Source organism: Urocampus carinirostris, chromosome 2 (genome assembly GCF_059441175.1).
Source record: "Urocampus carinirostris isolate Australia breed hairy pipefish chromosome 2, RoL_Ucar_1.0, whole genome shotgun sequence".
Classification (NCBI taxonomy): Eukaryota; Metazoa; Chordata; class Actinopteri; order Syngnathiformes; family Syngnathidae; genus Urocampus; species Urocampus carinirostris.
Window position 1 is genome coordinate 53,007,442 of NC_142350.1, and position 16,565 is coordinate 53,024,006.

Sequence of the window (16,565 nt, forward strand, 5' to 3'; positions counted from 1 at the left end):
ACACTAAACCACAGGCTTGGAACACAGTTTAAAGTGTGAAATCCCGGTTCTAAATACAATATCCCGGTTTTGAGAAAATATCCCAGTTGCGTATAGGTTTGTATTTAGACTTGATTCGTTTATATTTAAAGGTAAAAACTATATATTCTGATTCTGAAAAGATTTGAGTGCTCTTGACCCGGGCACAAATCAAAACCCTGAACCTCAGAGAAAAATCACTAGACTGGAATACAGTTTGAACAACCTACCTGGAAGAGACCGTGATGATGGACGACACCATCCTGGTTGTGCAGCAGAGACAGAAGGGAATATTCTGTGTGCAGCAACATCTTCCCCTGTCTCTCCTCTTGCGTCTCACTAGCAGAGTCTACTCGCTCCTCTAGCGTGAGAATCTACAAGAGAAAAAAACATATGAAAAAAGGTTTAGAAACGTTGACTCCTAGGCGAATATAATCCTTTGCCTTGATTATGAAAACTTTAAACCCGTGCAGGGATTTCACTTGAGGCTGGCCACCTGAGCACAAGGCACTATGTTGCCATCAAATAGTCACCTCGATGAACAAGGAAACCCAAGAATTTATTGTATTTACGGCAAAAAATAAAATTAAAACCTCAATCTAGCCAGGCCACCATTGACAGTGATAAACATCAGATTTATTCTTGTGAGACTGCCATAGATTGCTAAAAAGGTCTAAGATCAATTTTAGGTAGGCTAGTACCAAAGGCTATGAAGGTCAAAGATCAACAACAAGGCTGTGGAGGTTGTCAGCAGCATCAAGTTCCTAGGGGTGCACATCACAAACAAACTCACCTGGTCCGTGAACACTGCATCACTGGTGAAGAGGGCACAGCAGCGCCTGTACTTCCTGCGGAGGATGAGGAGAGCCCACCTGCCCCCACCCTCCCTTATCACATTCTACAGGGGCACCATAGAGAGTATCCTGACCAGCTGTATCTCTGTGTGGTGTGGAGGCTGCAGCGCTTCCGACTGGGGTAGTGTGAGGAGGATGACGAGAACAGCAGAGAAAATCATCGGGACTTCTCTCCCCTACATTCAGGACATTGGCCAGAAGCGCTGCCTATCCCAAGCCAAGAACATTATCAGGGACCCCTTTACCCCCATCATGGACTGTTCACTCTGCTAGCCTCTGGGAAGAGGTACTGCAGTGTGCGGTGCAGGACCACCAGGTTCCACAATAGTCTTGTCCCCCTGGCCATTAGACTGTTAAATGGTCAATCAAACACATAGGAAATCTAAACTGCTGCTAATCTGTACATCTGTTGGTTTTGTTTGACTTTTTTTGCACTACTGGGAGTTCTTTATAGCTAGCTACTCCTTGCACATCTGTTCTCCTCTGCACTATTTAACTACAGTGTTATTGTTACCGTTTACCTGACTGCCCATTTTGCACATCTGGTTAGCTGCTCCTCTTGCACTCTTTGCACTACTGTAAAATACTATACATAGCCATAATTATTTAGTATATTATTGGTACTCAATACTCCAACTCAATACAACATTTTATTTAAATCAGTACATTCAAGAAAACTGTGCGGGTCAGATGTATCGACATTTCGTTCTGTATACACGTGTACTAGAATGACAAAGTAGATCTGAATCTGAATCTCTGAATCTAAATAAATAGCCTGACCGAAAGACTAAATTGTTCATCATACTTGCAACTCTTTGTGGAACAGGACAAAGCAATTCGGTAACCCCCAATAAACAAGAGCGTGCTGTCGACCATGTTTGGGCCATAAAGTGAACACCAGAAAAAAAGGAAGGTGAAAAGTTCACATGCCAACTGACTTGATAATCCCCAACCAAACATCACTCACTTTGAGTTGGTAGAAATCGTCGCAGCCATCTTTCCTTGCCAGACATTGCACTATACTGGGGACTGGTGAATTGCCCAGACGAGGCCCTGCAGTAAAAAAAAAAAAAAACAAGAAACACAACAGCTGCATGAGCAAAAGGCCGACGTGTGCTCATTTAAAAAAAAGGAGAAGAAGCATGCACATGGCCATTAACACCCCAGGCGCAATGTTTGGTTTGTCGCTTTGCAGATGGCTCAGAGAGTCAACGAGACGTGTCAGGAGGGCCTCGGGAGTGAGAAGAAAGTACATCTTGCGTCAACATAGACCTCTCCGGTCCGTGCGATGGCGATCAGCAAAATTCTTTGGATTCTTGTCTCAGGCGAGCGTACACGCAGACACCTTGCGTCTCTTTGATACACACAGAAAGACGCACACACGCGACTATCCAAGCTCAAGTTTAGCCAGAAGTCTCAGAAAAATATGCTTCAAAAGTTAAAACTTGAAAAGGTTGCAAAGGGCAGACTTGAAAACTATACTTTTTGGGAAGATTATTTTAAGTGCAATGGTTAGCACATTTGCCTAACACCCGAATGGTCACCGGTTCAAGACCGGGTGGAAACATGATAGCCTGGAGAGGGATGGGTGCCACCAGACTGGTACTTGCCCAACACGCACCATAGGAAAAGGTGCCTCTACGACACTAGTGGTTAAGGGATACAACCAACCTTAAAATGCAGTACTGTTGTCTTTCAATAATTGGTAAAGGAGCACTATATAAATAATTTCAGTAAATATAAATACTAATTTTTTAGGACGAAAAGGCGCAAACATATTCCTTTGTTTCATATATAAAGGTTCACCGGACTATGAGGCATAGGAAATTAAAACTACAGTTAGAGAGGGTTTCATAAAAAAAAAAAAAAAAAAAAAAAAAAAAAAAAAAATTAAAAAAAATCAGAAAAATGGTTTAAAACCCTATTGCATTGAACATAAATATTAGAAAATTTTAGTTTTAGTGTATTCATAAAGGGTAAACGTACATCCCAGCCATCTCCGAACTGGTTGCCAGCCAATCGCAGGGCACACAGGGACAGACAACTTATTAGCTCATTCACACCTAGGGACAATTTGGACCGGCCAATTCACCTGAAATGCATGTTTTTGGAACGTGGGAGGAAACCGGAGTGCCCGGAGGAAACCAACGCAAGCACGGGGAGAACATACAAACTCCGCACAGGAAGTCTGGAGCTGGATTTGAACCCACGACAGGTTCCCATGACATGAACTGTGCCGCACAAGCGCCAACCACTGCGCCGCCGTATATATATATATATATATATATATATATATATATGATTAAGAAAAAAGACATTCAAGGTAAAATGGTCGCACACAATTATTCATCAGTTTTGATTAGAAATAAAATAAATGTTGTCCCTAAATGCCTAAATTATTGATTACTAGCTACTATTTGTAATCAGTAATAATTAAGAGTGGTTCAAATTTAACTTTGAATTTTAAAGTTGTTTTAGCAGCTTAACAAATTTCCAAATTGGCGTTTTCTAAAATGACTATCAAATTAATCAGAGTCATGCAAATACACCCGAGCCTGAACTATTGTAGAACATTTATCTAGGATAGAGTTAATTGTGTACTTAATTTTCCCTCCCTTGATTAGCAATTCAGAAAATGTTCAAAAATTGTCAATACTATTTATGATGAATCAAATTAATTGGATTAAACACACAGCCTTACCCCATTGAAAAACATCTCAGGTTGAGTTAAATGCATTTTTTTTTCAACCATTAAGTGTCTAAAATGGAAAATCTGACTTTTTGACTTGCTTACCTAATATGAATGGCCCAGCTCTTTTAGCATTGCTGCCAGATATCCCGCTGTACACCGGACAATGAAGCTTGCCAGCCTTGCCTGATGTCTCTCCAGCTCCCCTCTCCGATGCACGTCGCTTGGACATACTGGAGCTCTGCAAAAAAAAAAAAAAAAAAAAAAAAAAAGAAAGAAAAATCCTATTAGTATGAGCAACACCAGCTCAGAGCATGCACAAAACCTATACATAAGAGAAAACCTTGCCGAAGTGAAGATGACAAAATCCGAGAGCAAGCCCTGCCTGGCAGAGCGCGTGCAGACAAATGAAAGAAGGTAAAACACAGGGCAGCTCCTCCTGACCTATTTCAAACGTCCCTCCCACACGTTTACCAACACCTCAGTGCCAACGTGAACCATCACGGCCCCATTTACAACACTTGCTGCCGGTGTCTGAAATGACACCCTGTCTTCGACCCTGGGCTACACCACCTACCAATTCACATGTTTTTTTTTTCCACAAATTAGTCCCTCAATTCTTCTGTGTTTAATCTGCATGTTTTAATCTGGAAATCTGACGTCTTCGCGGCGTGATCTCCTCGGCATGATGTGACATGCATAAAGCGATGAGGTTGATGAGGTGCTCCTATGTGCCAGAAAAGCCAACAACGCAACACATACAAAAAAATGACTCCAACCTACAGCCGCCACGCATAGAGAAGTATGCTTTGTTCCGTGCGTTCCTATGCAGAGTAGCTACGCCGCCTTCCCGTAACAGGGAAGTAGGTGCTGCATCGAGTTGGGGGAGCGATGACTCACTGCTTTCGACTTCCAGCGCCGTTGGACGGAGTTTCGTTCGTTTAAATGCTTAAGTGATGACACCAAAGCAGATGAAATGTGACGCGCGTGTAAAACCAGCTCTGGAAGAGAAAACTTAACTTCCTCTTTTAACGAGCATTGGGGATTTTTTACTTCCCGATCGAAGAATGACCCGCTCTTTGATTATAGCAGTAATCCTCTACGATTACAATATTTTAATATATTCTAAAAAAAAATGTGCAGACTTTTTTTTTATCCAGAATACATTATTTTAAATCAGTTATAATGCAAATTTAATTTATGTGAAAATGAAATGACCCTCGTAGCTAGTTAGTAATAATTGTCAATTAGTACTAGCTTTGGGTCATTAAAATTCTTCATGTGGATTTTTTAAAATTTAGCACAGTTTCAAATTATTGATTTTCAAAGCGGAACAAAAATAATTTGCTTTCTATGCCTGACCCTTTACTTATTAAAATTGGACGATTGCAGCATTTTTAAAAAATAAAATACACAACATGGATCAAAATTTAGTACACACCACTTTTTGTAGATATAGCCCAAATTTCGAAGACAAATTGGTTTTTCAAATAAATCCAGGGAACCTGAAATGGTTACATTGAACTAAATTTTCAGGATTTTATTTCCAACACTGAGTGGATCCACTCACGCTAGTAACTAAATTTTGCTAAGGTTTCTGCAATGAAAGTTTTAGTGCCCAAATCGTCTTTGCTATTTTTTCCTGCCTGGATGTTTTCAAATGACATCCTAATTCAATCCTGATTTCTCACGGGGATTGCGTTCCAAAAACCTGTTTTGGGCAAAAACCATGAAGTCAAAATATTTGATTTTTTTTATTCATCATTTAAGATTGTTGTTGATGCAGAACTTTAGTGAAACTGGAAATTCCAAGAGAATTTGCATGTACGCATGATAAATATAAAAATTGAAATGTTGTTGCCGCAAGGTAAAGAAGCAGGGGGATATTTCAAACACTCAGAATTTAAAACAAAATTAACAATGCAAATCAGTGAAGGAGCGAAACAATGGAAATCGAACCGCGTTTGCTGTACTCCAACTTAATGTGCACACACAAAAATATTAAAATATTTGTAATTATTCTTAGTTTTCAATCACCCACTACACAGCCCCCCCCCCCCCAAAAAAAAAAGAGAATTCTAATGAAGGTTTACTCTGTTCGACAAAGAGAGCCGTTTCTATTAGTGTTTCATTTGCATTCTGCAGACAATGGAGAGATGGAAAATGTTCACTAATTTAGTTTCCACTCAGTAGATGCACTTGCTTCGATCGGCACCAAACAAGTTCGAGTTCAGAAATTATTGTTGAAGGAGAATTTAGAAGTAAATTTGTCTAGACAGCAAGTAGTCAATCCAAGTCACAATTGTATATATTTGTATAGCGTTAAATCACAAAATGTCTCAAAGGACTGCACAGGTTACGATTACACCACCATCTGATCTTAAACGGAATAAGATCCTGTAGTGTACAAAACGGTATACTTGATAGCAATGTGGTTAAAAGTCTCTTACAGTTCTATTAAAGATGAGGCCAATCTTCGAAAATAAATGAAGTCCCTCACAATTAACGGGGAATCACTGTGTATTAAGTAATTCAGTACTAGGAGGAAGAGTGACTCACACAAGTAGAATCCGAAGATTGTGAAAAAAAAATAACAAAGAAAAAAAACTAACAGCGTGCAGTCATTTTTGTGAACCAGAGTGAGACAAAATAACGAGTTGGTTTTAAGAGTCATGTAAGCTTCGTTCCTCCTTCGAATTTCTGCTCGTGCGCCACTCGCCAGTTGGCACTTTGGGCCGGAACGCAGGCAGGACAGTTGGCAGTCGCCACGAATTCTCACTTCAGTCAGCCTTTTTTGTTTTTTTTTCCTCTAATCCCAGACAGCAGATCGTGTCATGGTCGTGTCTCTCGCCCATCTGTCCCCGTCCCCGCTAGTCATCGGCCGACGAGTTCGGATGAGAAGAAGCTTTCTGACAGACAGCCACGATGGCACAAACGCTGACACTAAGTCACGCTGATAAAGTGGCCGTCACGTCTGCTTGAGCAAGCAAAAAAAAAAAAAAGCAACCCGATTTTAAACCAATCTGATAGGAAGACTGCAAAATCTATTCGATTTGACAATTTCTAATATAGGAATTCCGAATTTTCTTGAATACAGGGTGCACCTAAAACTCCAAATTGGCCAGAAAATTTGAAGTGTGCCTTTTAACCCGGTGCACCTCATACGTGGATAAGATTTGAAAGAAATCCCTAACCAAAAATCGCAAAACAATGTTTGCAACGGGAATCAAACCCAGGTCACAGCATTGAGAGCTCCTACACTTAAAAACTAGACTACCAATGATACATATGACCAATGAAAAGGCATTTTATGTTGTTACACTTTTTTCACCCAAGGTGGCAGAAACTAATGTAGAGAATGACGCAAACAAAGTCATCCTAAAAGATATAACACAAAATCTGATTCATCGTCAGATACATCAATGACTTATTTCCCTCGTTGTGCTTTTTTGTGTTTATAACTTACAGGATTATTTTTTTCCCCCTTTATTCTCTAATATTTGGCCCTGGTAGCTTTGATAAAAATATTGTAATGAGGTGGTCAAATGGTAAGGTTATGACACTCTCATCACCGCAACCCGGGTTCGATTCCCGTAGCAGGATTTGTAGACCTTTTTAATGGACAAATTCAAGCACCTTTAAGGACTTTTGAAGCCAATTTTCCAACTTCGCCAGTGCCGTTAAAATAAATCCAGTGTGACCCATGTATTGTGCAGACCCACAAATATATGTGCCATTTAAAAATGTAATTTTTACTTTTGCGTGTGCATTTAATAAGGCGCAGAAAAGATGGTGCTTTTGATAAATCGGTAGAGGCATAAAACAAATATGGCCTTCATAACCCGAGAAAAAAAAAAAAAAAAGAAGACTAAAAAAGGTATAGCCTGTTAGTTGGATTGAAAAATAGGGTTGATTCAAAATGTTAATGCACTGCTTTTCATTGCACTATTATGAAATAAATTTGCACTTGCAACTTAGGCCAGTCTCCAAGCACCACCTTTTAAATATTTTTGGCAGTTTATCTCGACATTCTTTAATCACATTTGTCTTTTTTTTTAGTCTTTATTACATGTTTATGTCATTTATCCTGGAGTGACATGTCAATGAAAATAAAGACAATTCTATTTTATTCTACTCTGGTGTTCAACTACAATTAGTCAAACTATATAAGTGGGGTCAGCAAAATGGTGTGCCCCTAAGAAAACCAGAGTAGCTGTCAGACCTGTTACGAGAAAAGCTCACCAGTAACGGGTCATTGCGATTTTCCAAGAAATGTCTATTCTAACTGGCATGAGAAATCACTGACTTGATCAGTGTCTTTAAATACATGATCAATTCTTCCAAAATTGTTTTTCAAAATAGCCTATAATTTATACACGTAAATCACTCGGTGCCCTGATACAAATGTTGTGGTGGTTGACTGAGACCATGTTAACCCTACTTAAGATAATTAACATGGTAAAAAAAGAATAACATGGTAAAACACAGTATTGACATGAGTGCATGACACTTTATTTTAGAAATATCAAATAGAAATACCAAACTGGTAGCTGCTCGAACTATAAGTCACAAAAAAGTAGCTTTTAGCTTCAAAGAGATTGGTGACCTCTACTGTATAGGAATGATTTGTACTGAGAGGCTACAGAAAACTACAAAAAAAAAAGCTTTATTTACCAAATAAGTCAGGAGGCACAATAATATCACCACAATGAATTGAACCAATTGTTTATGATGCAGACATAAGAGGATTCAATGTTATAAAATATGCTCCATGAGCTAGTTGTGGTAGCGTGAAACAAGACATGCCGAGTCACAACGATTATCACTTGAATATACAGGAACTTAAATTGAGTATTTGTCATTACATATGTTGATTTTTGTATTGGTTAGTGACTGTTTGTCATAATCCCATTCAGGGAACTATGACAAAGCAGAAGACAAAACAAAATATTTAGTAACAATGTTGTATGGGCCCCTAATAGTCTAAAAATGGTCAACAATAAAAATGGTACAGTACATTTGTAGAACATGAATTCAGAAGAAATGTGTATCCGGTTTTAACAATTTTTCAGGACGGCCATTAATGAGATTGACTTCATGCTTGTTCCAGTTTGTGTGAGTGTAGTATGAAAATGGCAAAAGAAAGAAAAGACTCGTTTTTAACACGGTCCTAACACCAGCCCAAACCCCAACAAAGATGAGAAAAATAAATTATTCTTTTGAGTCTAAGAAATGCATATACTTGGATGCACAAGGAACTTGACAGAGGCTGCAATGAAATGAACCAAAGAATGGCATCTGCCAGTAGAAATGTTCCATATTCTGTTCAGCACCTTTACTAAATGAAACACCTAAAATTAAGATCTAGAAACATGCCAATCAAGTATTTATCATTTTGATACTGCAAACGTTTTAGCCAGTCAGTGCAAAATGAGTATTTATTTTTGGTGTTAATTTTCAGTTTTCCATGCAATTCAGTTCTTTGTTTTGACTCAAATATACATTTTGGTGCAGCACCAAAAAGATCGTGCACTCTGGAGATGAATTCCAAAAGTGCATGCATCTAGCAATTTGTGTACATGATAAGGTTAACACAACAACTCAACTTGAGCAATATCATCATCCAAACACCTTGGGGCAATGTAAATGATTCACCGAGAAGCGACACAACACAGCAAGAAAGCAACCGGTTTCTCTCCCTAGTTTCAAGTAGCCACTAGACGCCATAGAATCCTTTCCTGTCACACATTAAAAAGCAAAGGTCAGCAATGCCGCCGCATGTGCCACGACCTGGATGACATCAGCGCGGTGACAGCACGCTGCTTATGACACAAACCAGCCTGGAAGATCGTGTTTGCAATGAAAGCGGGAGATAGACTGGTGATTGCAAAAAGAGAGAGGCGTGATGCCGGTGCCCACGGGACACACTGGCTCCCTGAAATAGAATAGAATGAAGCACATGAGATGTCCTGCTACATTCGCCTACAGGACCCCTTGCTGCAAGAACATACCGGATGTGAGCAGATAATTGTGAATGAACGAAGGGATATTAACGTCTAGGAGTCTTGAACAAAAAATGAAAGTCTGCGGGAACTGATAACACATTGGTAATGTCCTCGATTAGGCAGTAGATACAAGGGCACATTCCATTACAAGTCACAATTTTCAAACTCAATTCCGCTCCACCTTGTGGATCTGATGCTGAATGAGGATTCAAAGACTACTTAATAGTAATGCACAATAATTATTGGGACAATACCAGATATGACGTCACAGTTATCAGTCCAATGATATGTCACACCACTTGTTAGATTATTTGCATTTTATTTGATTTTCAGAAGTACTTGCACAACTACAGGGAGTGCAGAATTATTAGGCAAGTTGTATTTTTGAGGATTAATTTTATTATTGAACAACAACCATGTTCTTAATGAACCCAAAAGTCTCATTAATATCAAAGCTGAATATTTTGGAAGTTGGAGTGGGGCTTTTTTACTTTTAGCTATTTTAGGAGGATATCTGTGTGTGCAGGTGACTATTACTGTGCATAATTATTAGGCAACTTAACAAAAAACAAATGTATACCCATTTCAATTATTTATTTTCATCAGGGAAACCAATATACCAGCTCAACATTCACAAATATACATTTCTGACATTCAAAAACAAAACAAAAACAAATCAGTGACCAATATAGCCACCTTTCTTTGCAAGGACACTCAAAAGCCTGCCATCCATGGATTCTGTCAGTGCTTTGATCTGTTCACGATCAACATTGCGTGCAGCAGCAACCACAGCATCCCAGACACTGTTCAGAGAGGTGTACTGTTTTCCCTCCTTGTAAATCTCACATTTGATGAGGGACAACAGGTTCTCTATGGGGTTCAGATCAGGTGAACAAGGAGGCCATGTCATTAGTTTTTCTTCTTTTAGACCCTTTCTTGCCAGCCACGCTGTGGAGTACTTGGATGCGTGTGATGGAGCGTTGTCCTGCATGAAAATCATGTTTTTCTTGAAGGATGCGGACTTCTTCCTGTACCACTGCTTGAAGAAGGTGTCTTCCAGAAACTGGCAGTAGGACTGGGAATTGAGCTTGAGTCCATCCTCAACCCGAAAAGGCCCCACAAGCTCATCTTTGATGATACCAGCCCATACCAGTACCCCACCTCCACCTTGCTGGCGTCTGAGGCGGACTGGAGCTCTCTGCCCTTTACCGATCCAGCCACGGGCCCATCCATCTGGCCCATCAAGACTCACTCTCATTTCATCAGTCCATAAAACCTTAGATTTTTGAGATTTTTCTTGGCCCAGTCTTGACGTTTCAGCTTGTGTGTCTTGTTCAGTGGTGGTCGTTTTTCAGCCTTTCTTACCTTGGCCATGTCTCTGAGTATTGCACACCTTGTGCTTTTGGGCACTCCAGTGATGTTGCAGCTCTGAAATATGGCAAAACTGGTGGCAAGTGGCATCTTGGCAGTTGTACGCTTGACTTTTCTCAGTTCACGGGCAGTTATTTTGCGCCTTGGTTTTTCTACACGCTTCTTGCGACCCTGTTGACTATTTTGAATGTAACGCTTGATTGTTCGATGATCACGCTTCAGAAGCTTGGCAATTTTAAGAGTGCTGCATCCCTCTGCAAGATATCTCACTATTTTTGACTTTTCAGAGCCTGTCAAGTCCCTCTTCTGACCCATTTTGCCAAAGGAAAGGAAGTTGCCTAATAATTATGCACACCTGATATAGGGTGTTGATGTCATTAGACCACACCCCTTCTCATTACAGAGATGCACATCACCTGATATGCTTAATTGGTAGTAGGCTTTCGAGCCTATACAGCTTGGAGTAAGACAACATGCATAAAGAGGATGATGTGGTCAAAATACTCATTTGCCTAATAATTCTGCACTCCCTGTAGGTTGTGTCTCTTCTCTATCTCTTCCTATTGTGCGCGAGGCATTGGAGAGCTTGGCCATAATCTGTCGAAATGCTTACTTTGTGTAAGGCCGGTTATGATTGTACATCCTTCTGAATTTTAGAGAGTCCATCAGAGTCCAGAGTCCGAGTTTTGTTTTGAAAATGTTTTGTTGCACTCCTGTGCAATGTTCCCCCCTAAGCTGCACGCGTGCGCAATCGCGCACTGCCTGCACATTCTCATCGCACAAGAAAATCCATCCAGCGCAATGTTCCCTCCATGCTGCGTGTGTGCACAATTGCGCACTACCCAGAATTTTCCGCGCACATGAAAATATAGCCAGCTCACAAAAATCAGGGCTCGAAATTGCTAATAAAAAGCGAATTAAGTCAAAGTTACAGTGCATGAAGGTAAAAATACAAGGGTTCCCCTGACGTTGTGTTCTAAATGCGATATTTTGAAGTCAAGTTTGAAGTAGAACGAAGTTGAGTAAAGTCAGTAGAGTTTTTCGAGAACCGGCTTCTTCGGCTCGGCTCACTAAAAGGAACCGGCTCTTTCAGGTCCTAAACGGCTCTTCAGGTTGTTTGTGCTTCTTTCATCCCTATATGACCAAATATTATGTAAAATTATGCACAAAATGACTTAAAGGAAGGGGGGAAATAGAACAAAATAGAAAAAAATACCAAAATGAAAAAGTAGTGAAAAGATGAGGGAAAAAAAGAAAGTGAAAAATTCAGAAAAACAGAAAAAAAAGAAACAAAGGAAAAAAGGAAATAGAGAACAAAAAGAAAAAAGTAACAGCTAGGAAAAAATAACAGATTTTCTTAAAGGAATTTAAAAAAAAAATAGAAAAAAACGAAAAGAGAAAAAGTTTGTGTTGCATTCAAATAATTTCCAATTATACCAAGTCAATCTTGTTGCCAACATTGTACTTCCACTAAAAATGTGATTAAATACAGGTGTGTATCGCGCAACAGACTAAATAAGCCCCCAATTTTTTTAGTATTATGCGACAATAGATACCAGGGAAAAAAGGGAAATCTTGTGAAAGAATTGTTGTAAAAACAAATGACGTTTGTAGGCCGTACAACCTTTGCAATAATACATTACTCAATTCATTCAAAAGTGATTTTTTTTTTTTGCATTGCCGGAAACTCAGAAAAATGTAACGTGATGTCAAGTTTTGGACATGTTTGATAATGACTTAGTTGCCACACTTGGTTTTGCTGTTGCTAACTGTTGTTTGAAGCGTTGCTCACAGACTTTGTGTGAACGCTCAGACCTGTGAAAATTAGAGGGAACATTGCTACTGTGTGTATTTGAGCATGAATAAGATTGACTGCACGTTGATTAAGATTGACAGCTCCCAACCACGTCTGCAAACTAGTATCTTACTTGCACGATGTGTTACTTTTTTATGTAATAAATATGTTAAAGTTTGGTACTCCTGTAGCAAATCATCGCCATGAAAACTTCCAATTTTTTATTCATTTTAGCCACTAACGTGTATAGCTAAGATAATGTCATTTGATAAAAATGAGTGTTATATTTGTTAGCCAAGACATACGTACCATTCAAAATTGGAGCACTTGTATAATGTTAAGAAGTGACGTATTTTGACATAATTAACACACCCATAATAATATGCACTTACTATGTCAGTGTTATTGTGTTAAGTTGATTGATTAAACCAAACTCTAGTCTCTCCAACACTACTTATGGTATATTTACCCAGGCTATATGCTAATGTAAACGGAAATAAAGACACATATAGAAAGAATTGGATATTGTGTCTTTTTTTAATTATACATGCAGTAAAAAAGTTGCCACGGATTTTGTCAAACCCAATGTAAAAGGGTTTAGAATCAAACCCAATGTAAAAGGGTTTTAGAATCAAGCCCAATGTAAAAGGGGTTTAGAACAACAATCACACATGGAGCATTTCCTGGTGAACCCGTACGGAGTCGCATTACTAGCAACTATATTTAGCATGGATGGTCCTTTAAAATGACTCATAAGCAGTTTAATCACCAATATTATCCTCTTAAACAATCCTGTAAATTTTGCTTGAAAGCCCCAATCCAAGCCTTACCCAAAGGAAATCGAACGCCTTTCTTAAACTGCTTGAAGAATATGGACAGCTTTTGTCTCCTTTGAAAGGTAAAACTTAGGTCCCTAAGTGAAATAATCACTGCAAGTGCTGCTCACATTGAGTAATTTAAGTTGGAACACAAATATGTCGAAGGTGTTTATTCTCAAATGATTTTTTTTTGCAGTCACATGCCTGCAGAAGAGTGTAGCGTGGGCATCTAAGCTGGAATACAGCTAGGACAATACCACGAAGCCTTACCTGGTCCCAGGTCAAATGTTTTGTGGACAACTGTCAGAAAGATCTTAATATTCCTAAACTATTTATACCATGAATTGCAATCTTTCAATTTTGCATTGTACCTAAAAATATAATAGAATAGATTCTATTGCCATTGATTAAACAGCATAGTGTACGGTGTTGACAAAAACATTAGAGACAGCACTCCAGGATAAACAATAAGACTTAAAAAATAAAAAAATATTAGGATAGACAATATTTGCAAGCTCTATAATTATTTGTAGAATGGCCTAAGTTGTAAGGGCATTCGAAATAGGTGCAATTAAAAACAATGCAATTACATTCGCAGCCATATGGTGCAAAAATAATGAAATAAAATATAAAAACAAATTATTCTATAAATAGGCAATACCTTTTTAGGTTTTGTTTGCTTGTATTGCGCTGTGATGGATCTGGGGAAGAACAGACTGCATATACGTTTATAAAATAACAACGGCAATCGGACTTTCAGGAAATAAAGAAAATAAACACTAAACGTTGCTCCTTTGAAATATGCAATGCTTGCTTCAGCTCACTTGCACAACGTAAAACACAGGAAGAAACTAAAATGGTTAAATCAGGGGGGTTCAAACTCGTTTAAGTCGCAGGCCGCATAGTTATAACATTTGGCAGAGCAGGCCGGAGGAAAACAGTTATTGATTTGTATCTGCTGATACGGAGTCACAAGGGAAATAAATATATTTTTTCCTATCATGCAGTTATGTAAAAAATACATGGAGTCATTAACGTTACATTTCTCAGGAGGTAGAGCGCTCGTCTTGGGATCAAGGGATCCCAGTTCGAATCCCGGCTTGTCTGTGTTACATGCCGAAGTGTCCTTGGGTAAGACACTGAACCCCTAAGACCCCCAATAAGCAGGTTAGCGCCTTACATGGCTGCACGGCCGCTATTGGGAAATGTGAAGCACATTGTAAAGCGCTTTGGGAAGTCATTGACTTGAAAAGCGCTATAGAAATGCAGATCATTTCATTTCATTTCATTAATGGACCATTTCATCAAATTGGTTTTAAAACACAATTAAGCAAAGTAACATCTTACGCCGCTTTTGAACAGTACATTTGATAATTTGCTTTATAAAAAAAAAAAAAAAAAAAAAAAAAAAAAAAATCGCAAAAGTTTTTGGGAGCATGAGATTTAATAAATATCTTAACAGAATAAGTACATGTTAAAGCAATGCAAATGCAGAAAAATGCAAGGTTAGGGGAAAAAATAGGTTTAAAATAACAAAATATTTGAATGCATGCAACACGGGTACATACCGTTTTAGGGAAAAGGTTTTTTAAAGTGTTTTTTAGTTTGAACAATTTTATTGACACTGTTAACAGCAAATAAACAATGTGAGGTTTGAACATTTTTTTCCTCGACAAGCAAGGTATTTTGAAAGAGTGGCCCAAATAAGGGACACTGGGGACCAGAGTTTTAATTTGTAGTACTATTTTACTTTTTGGTCTGCAGGCCATATTAAAGGAGACAACCATTGGGTTTAATGGATTACAAAAAAGACATGTCACGTTGCATGGTTAAAGTAATGGACTCCAAACTTTGAACTCATTTACAAATTGCACGGACTAAATAGGTCAAATTTGATGTTAGTATTGATTGGGTTCCCATTGTATTTAAAATTTAATATTACTACCGTGTATGTACATGCAATTACAGATAGTCTAGTTAAAATGTCAAGCACACGTCTTTATTTTCCCAGATTTACTTAATCATTTGGTTGCAATTTCCATCCCCTCTACCTCCTTGTGTTGCACTGCACGTGGCTTGGCAACTACAGTGGATATACATGCACAACACTTGATTTTGTGCAAACCAAAAAGGACATGTGACGAGGTGCATTCGTCTAAAGAATGAAGATGATTTAGCTGTACATAATATAATGTCCCAGCAATGTTGAACCCGCAGCAATTGAAAACCAGTCGTTTTTATTTGAAATTCCTTTCAAACATCTTCGACTAACACCGTTGTAGACTGGACTTGTGCAAAAATGAAACAAAAACATGTACTTTTAATAGTACTTTGGGTTCAAAATGAGGATGAAAAAAAGTTAACAATTACTCGAGTCTTAACCTGCAGAGACAAACACACAAAAGAGGGCATTGCACCACCAAGTCGACTGTGCATATTACAAAAATAAGATAAAACTCATGATACTTGAACAGGTTGATCAATTTTGAATATTAGCAAAGGCTCAAGTTATCGAGCGTCAAGTCGAGGGAGGAGAGGCCATTTAAACAAAGTCGGAAACGTTTCAGCTGGCTAGCATAAAGCTAATAGGCTAGCTTACCTCGAGCCGAAACCGCCGGGTTAAAAAAAAAAAAAGTCAGGCGTCGTCCTACGCCCTCACAACATCGACATTTTTCTCGTAGGGGTGTTTTGGTCTGCTTGTCGGCGGAACCGGGTGGCCGTTTTTCGGCCTCCTTCTCGTCGCCAAAAAGCAGCGATTAAGGAAGAAAAGCTCGCTGGCTCGCCGCTGATCGCATCTTTCCACAGCGACAGCGCCACCTGACAACGGAAGTGACGCACATTATGTTTTTTTCTTCACACGATTGACAGCTAAGCTCGACCAATCACAGGTAGGAGGCTTCACCGATGATGACATTTTTTTCAATCTGCGTAATGGAACAGGATGGGATTACATCATCGTGTAAAAAGATTACAAACTGGGAAGGGGCATTTTTTGGGACAAAGCAGAAGCTTCAC

At 38.9% G+C, this 16,565-nt stretch overlaps 1 protein-coding gene across 1 annotated transcript in view; it reads right to left on the bottom strand.

The window, feature by feature from the left end:
• Positions 1 to 16,359, bottom strand: part of stk40 (serine/threonine kinase 40) — a 30,690-nt gene extending 14,331 nt beyond the window's left edge. The window contains exons 1-4 of the mRNA XM_088327070.1: positions 16,150 to 16,359; positions 3,667 to 3,802; positions 1,840 to 1,925; positions 249 to 392 (exon numbers count right to left, since the gene is read on the bottom strand). Coding sequence (XP_088183196.1) covers positions 249 to 392; positions 1,840 to 1,925; positions 3,667 to 3,793 — 357 coding nt within the window. The 5' untranslated portion in view covers positions 3,794 to 3,802; positions 16,150 to 16,359. The remainder of the gene's footprint in view (positions 1 to 248; positions 393 to 1,839; positions 1,926 to 3,666; positions 3,803 to 16,149) is intronic.
• Positions 16,360 to 16,565: the final 206 nt, after the last annotated feature.